This window comes from Apteryx rowi, unplaced genomic scaffold (assembly GCF_003343035.1).
Source record: "Apteryx rowi isolate R43461 unplaced genomic scaffold, aptRow1 scaffold_359, whole genome shotgun sequence".
In the NCBI taxonomy this organism is placed as follows: Eukaryota; Metazoa; Chordata; class Aves; order Apterygiformes; family Apterygidae; genus Apteryx; species Apteryx rowi.
In genome coordinates, this window is record NW_020450074.1 from 886,449 (window position 1) to 892,448 (window position 6,000).

At 38.5% G+C, this 6,000-nt stretch overlaps 1 protein-coding gene across 1 annotated transcript in view; it reads left to right on the forward strand.

Annotated features, from left to right (window-relative positions):
- The window catches only part of MYO16 (myosin XVI), a 312,759-nt gene extending 308,992 nt beyond the window's left edge, over window positions 1-3,767 (forward strand). The window contains exon 35 of the mRNA XM_026073032.1: window positions 3,534-3,767. Within this exon, the coding sequence (XP_025928817.1) occupies window positions 3,534-3,767 (234 nt within the window). The remainder of the gene's footprint in view (window positions 1-3,533) is intronic.
- Window positions 3,768-6,000: the final 2,233 nt, after the last annotated feature.

Below are 6,000 nucleotides of genomic sequence, written 5' to 3' on the forward strand. Positions count from 1 at the left end.
AAAATTGTTTGTTCAGTGTTCATTTAAAATATCAGTACTCTTAAAATAATTACTTCATACACACCTCAGTCACCTTTCACAAGGGTTCAAGATATAGAATAGTATAAAGAAACATAGCTTGCTAGTTTACAGTTTCATATAAAATAATTCAGCAAGTCTTTTGTACAATGAATATGTATAAGAAATCTTCAACTTGTCAGAGGTCTAATCATGAACAGAAAAGACAGGAAAAAAATCATCTTGTTATTGTTGTTCAAATAGATCTAATTAAACTAATTGATTTATTTAAAGCTCTGTCAGTTATTGTGTATTTTCTCTGTTTAATTTCCACTGCAGTTCTATTGTATGCCCTTCATACAGGTTGAAATACAAACTTTTTGCAGCTTATTTACCAGATCAATCTCATAATGAATAAAGATATGAGGTATTTTTGCATCCTTGTTTAAAAAATACAATAAGAGATGTACACTTATTTGCAGACCAGACCAAGATTTGTCCACTATACACTGGAAAATGAGCTATATAGTGGAACTGCTGACCCAACAGTAATTTACAGCATGCATAAGCAGTGTCAGAATAATAAAGCTTCTTCAGTGCCTATAAGCTATAAATAGGATGCATTTGTCAATTGTCTTTCCCAGGCAAATTGTACCCACTTTCCACCCTGCACCTGTGTGTCTTTATGTTTCTTAGAATAGCAGCAGAGCTGTCTCAATTCAAATACTTCATACATCTTTCAAAACTGAAAATGCCTCCATACTTTGTTAGAGTCAGGCTGTCAAACTTTTGTCACTTTAACACACCCAATAGCACCGACCGACTTTAAAATGTATGTTTTCTTATACTTATTTTCCAGTACTTAGGCACATCTTTGTTTATTAATCTCTGAAACTCTTACATATGAAACTCTTGCAATGACAGTCTAACACAGCTTCCTTTACATGTGTACTAGCACTTCTCCTAGAAGCAAGCCTAACACAGGTTCATGAAATGCCTAAAAGTTAGGTGCAAATAAGGTGTCTAAATTGAGAAGACTGGATTCGAATCTACCTGTCGTCTAAACTGGGTTACGCCCATAATCTAACCCACACAAATCTATAGAAATCAACCACAATAAACCACAATCACTCCCAAACTGTACACCTGTTCTGTACGATAATACTACCTGACATCACTTTCTTGATAAATTGCTTTCAATTACAAAAGTTGCCTTTGTCTTCTAATCTTCCCTATCCATGCTGGAAAAAAAAAAAACTAATATGTTTTGATACACAAGGAGTCACTAATAAACCTCTGACAGTATCTGTGGGACATTTCATTGCCCTTTGAGTCACTGGGATGCATTAGTGTATTTATTTAAAAATAAAAATAAAATGTTTTTTGAGTTCATAGTGCTCTCTAATTGTGTGTTATGAGACCAAAATATAATGTAGCAAAAAGTCTTTCAAACACCTTCCTCTTTTCTTCTTTTTTCTTAAAGCACAGAATTTAAAACTGTAGTTGAAATTATAATGCCTTTTATTAAGATATTATACAAGTTAAAACAATTATCTTGGAAGTAGTAATATCAACCAGCCAGAAATTAAGCAAATTATCCATAGACCTTCAGGCATCTGCATGTAAGGGCTGCTTTCTTCTCTAACAGCATGTGTTCAAGATCAGACTTGCACATGACAACGTGATAAAACCTGTGTACACTTCTGTATCCACCAGTTCCTTCAAGGAAAAGAAGGAGGCACAGGCAATACAGTCTTCTACCTAGGAAGGCAGAAGACTTCTACCCTAGGGAGGTCACTGCCCATTGGTGATGAAAATGTCTTTCACATCACCCAACCAGCCTTGCAGCTGGAACCAACCACATACATAGGCTCTCACGGAAGCATTTAAGGGCAGTGCACATTAATGCCTTTATCATGGTGACTAAAATGCAGCTGTCCCTCACTATGCCAAAGAACATAAATGCAACCTTGACATGAATAGCTATACTTCTCACATGACTGGATTATGTGCCCATCATGTGAGGTGAAGCATGTGCATTCTGGTCAATGTGGGGCCCTTAAGAAAGAAAGCAGCAAGTGAAGGGGCTGTGGGCAATTAGTAGTTATGATGGGTTTGGTTCACAGTCCCTAGATTGGCCCTTCCTGCCACAGAATATCCTGAAGCAAGTGGCTCTTAGCACCTGCTCTAGACGCTGCTCAACTGCATAGAGGACAATTAGGTCTTGAAGGATGGTGAGACTGACTTCCTAGGTTAGTGGAGTGACTGACGTGAAGGCTCCAAACTGCCCTGTATCAAGTAATCACTGGAGCAGAAAAGTGAAATGGAAGGGAGCATGGTTTATGGATACAGTTTGAAACTGTTTGGCTACTTCACCATGAGTTTATAAATAGTTCCAGGCTGACTGAAACTACATTTTTAGTGGATAATGTATCTTCTGGAGGAAGAGAAGTGCTAGACCCTAATTCTAAGGATAATACGTATCTGTGACAAATAGCAGCATTACTAATGCTAAGTAGCAAAACACGTTATAGTTACTTGGTTATGGTTATTTGGGTGTTTACATTTATGGGCAAATCCTTGCTACTCCTGCAGCTGCTATTTGCTCTGCATAAAAGAGCAGTCTGTGAGTATACAGTATTATAGGTTGTTAGAAATATGGACTACGCGTCAATGTAGGCAGTTGTTTTGTGTGTTTCAAAGGATTGTGTTCCTGTGCTCTTTGCTGACATAAGGGTGTTTTTTCCATTCATTTAGTTTTTGGCAGCTGCTTCATACAACTTGAGTTCTGTGACTTTCAGACATGAGAATGATGGAACGCAATTCTAATACATTAATTTTCTTTATTTCCAGTGTAAACAATGATAAATGGGGGAGAAAGAGGTTGTTCACTTGGTGAGGGAGAGTTGAGCACCAAGTTTTAAACCCTCTTGCAAGAGAAAATTGCTTCAAATTATTAACAGGAGTTAAGTTTGATCTCTTTTCTTTCAGCTGTAGTACAAATGATAGCACCTAAGCAAAGGTGTAAAGCTTGACTGTTTACCCACATGCATCTATTTTTTTCTTTAATTGTAAATATTAGAATGGGAGTAGTCACCAACCACTCACCATCTCGAGTGGCTAAGCCAGGCCACCCTGTAGCAGTCACAGGATTTCTGTTCATGATCCTACTAGAACGTGTGGATAAGCTTATAATCCTCCCCAGTGCTCTCTGCAAATAATAGATGTAGTCTGTAGAGCAGAAAGTGGTTCCCTCCAACAGAGGGCTTGGCAGTATAAAATACCTCTAGTAAGTTCAAGGCAAGGTTATTTTGCTGAAAATCATTATTGTTTATACAGCATTATATATGTCACTGAGCTCTTTGCAGAGATAAGAAAGCAAGGACCTGATTCTATACTCACCACAAGTTTACATCAGTGAGAGAACAGGCAGAGGATACTGTGCTGAGTATCATTAAACATGGGCACTGCAGTTTTACACTGCCAAGAGAATTAACTTTATCCATTTTTCTCTTTCATTTCCTTCTCCCTAACAGGTTATTCATCAGCTTAGACTTTCAGAGAATGAGAGTGTGGCTCTGCAGGAGCTTCTAGATTGGAGGAGAAAGCTGTGTGAAGAGAGAGGAGACTGGCAGCAAATCTTGCACAACACTGAGCAAAGGATCACAGCCCCACCTCCACCCCCTTGTAAAAAGCCAACACTGCTGAAGAAGGTAGAAGATACCTCCTGCAACAGACTCTCTTCAGGCCTGTGGGATACCACCATGTGATTTAGATGTGTGTGTCTGCAGACTGTTAGGAATGAAACCATGTGATGATTTCCATCTGCACAATCAGCAAGTTTCCTTCCCTCCACAACGTGTGCAGGGATTTTTTACAAGCACTCATTCAAGAGCGCAGGAGGCAGGAGCTATGTAGATCTGTTGTGTGTGCGTGTATATGTGTATGTTTGTTCTTTTCATATATATATATATATATATACACACACACACACACATATGTTGCATCTGTGAGTATATATATGTGTGTGTATGTATATATATGTATATATATATGGAGACAAACTGCACTATAAGTACTTAGCTTAAAAGTACAAGACCGTCACTTAAAGCTCTCCCATGGACAATGAGGAAACTCTATGTTAAGCAAATGAGGATGGGCAGAGCTAACTGACAGTCATTTTAGAGAGATCAGGAAAGTCTGTGTGCACACTGTACAGCTGTTTTATATAGTACAAAAATATGATGTTTCTTGTTCCTCAATGAATGGTTTTATTATATTACATGTATACATATATATATTTCTTTGTAGATGTCTGTGTTTTATTGGAGTTGCAAACTCAGTGATTATTTACATGTTTATTACTGGTGTTTTATAACTTTATGCAATTGGTGCTGTTCTTTCTTCAAAATACAGGTAATAAATACAGTACTCACATTTTTCTTTCATAGTTTATCCTTAACAACATACCAGTTTCAACTCTGTGTTGTTTTTCCAGAACTGGCAATGTCCTTTTTAAAATCAAATTGAGAAATTCTTACAAAGCTTCCGTTTGCAGGTGTTGTTTAGTGCTGTTTGCAGTCATGAATTAGAGAGCATGACTTTCTTACAATGGGCCTGTGTTTCTGAATGAGTTAACTGTGAATTCTTTAGTTACATCTCAAATCTTACTTCATTCTGGGTTATGTAAAATAATGAGGCACTCATTTGGATTATAAGTATGGTTTGAAATTCATAGCTGATTATGCATAAGGTCAGGTGTCATTGGAAAGATACATAATGGTAATGAGGTATGAAAGCAGGGCTGTGATTTACTGTTAAAAGCCAGGAGGCTTTATGGAGATGGGTATATCAAAGGATTATGTCCTTACAATGGTACAGTGATGCATTTATACCTCAAATTTCATGTAATGAAATGGTTTCAGAAATTGGAGCATTCTAGTTGGAGGACATGAGTTCTGAACAGTAATGTTAATGTATGAAAAGCATGCTGCTGGAAACTTGTTAGCTACTGCTCAGCAGTCTTTGAAATACTGCTTTGCCAATAAAAGGTGTAATTTATATATACACAAAGGAATTTTGTCAGGGGGTGCTTATTTTAAGTTCTGGGAGCAGCTAGAGTGAGTGTGAAGCACTCTTCTTGTCTGTTTGCCCCATTCCTATTGGGATCCAGAGAAAAGTGCCTATAATTTTGCAAGTGGATATAAAAGTGATGCTTTAAAATGTAAACTAGGTTAAAAAAAATGAGCTCATCCTTGGTTGTAAGTTATTGGGCGGGAAAAACAACCTGCATAGAGATGTAGATTTTTCTGTCATATTTGACAGAAGCTTCAAGCAGGCTGAGTAGCACTAAGCAATGCTATGCTTGCTTGCTTGCTTGCTTGCTTGCTTGTTTTTACAGGCAAAAGAGCAAAACAGCTTGTCCCCCTGAGTCCCTGAAGATCATCAAGCTGTAGGCAGAACTCGGTGCCTTCTCTTGCTGGAGATTAAAATAGCCATTCTGAGTGGACAAGGAAGGGGAGGCACCAGGTTAACTCTCTATTTAGTTATATGTTGATTGTTCTTTGATACTTAGGGCAAATATCACCCAGCACAGAATTTTACCTTGTTACCAGTATTACCTTCCCAGCAGCTGTCTGTGTAAGATTACCCATTATTTCATGGAGAAGCAGGGATTCTGGACTCTAAACCTTACCCTCAGCTGATGTAAATGGTCGCAGACCGTTACCTTCCCAGTAGGGGCAAAAGGCAACTGTGTGGGTATGTAGAAAACAGCTCCCACCCCCCAAAACAATTATGTCATAACGAGGCTTAGACTGGCAGGACTGAGGTGTCTGCCTTTCAGCTCGGCTAACCGGGGACACGCAGAGATCTCTGCGTGAGAGTGAAATGAACTGGATACCAGAGAGCTAATTAACCTGCCCTTGCCACTACATTGCTTCCAGGATGCAAGTAGCTCTCTCTGCATGGCACAGCAGCGCTGTACATAGCCACAACAGCTTC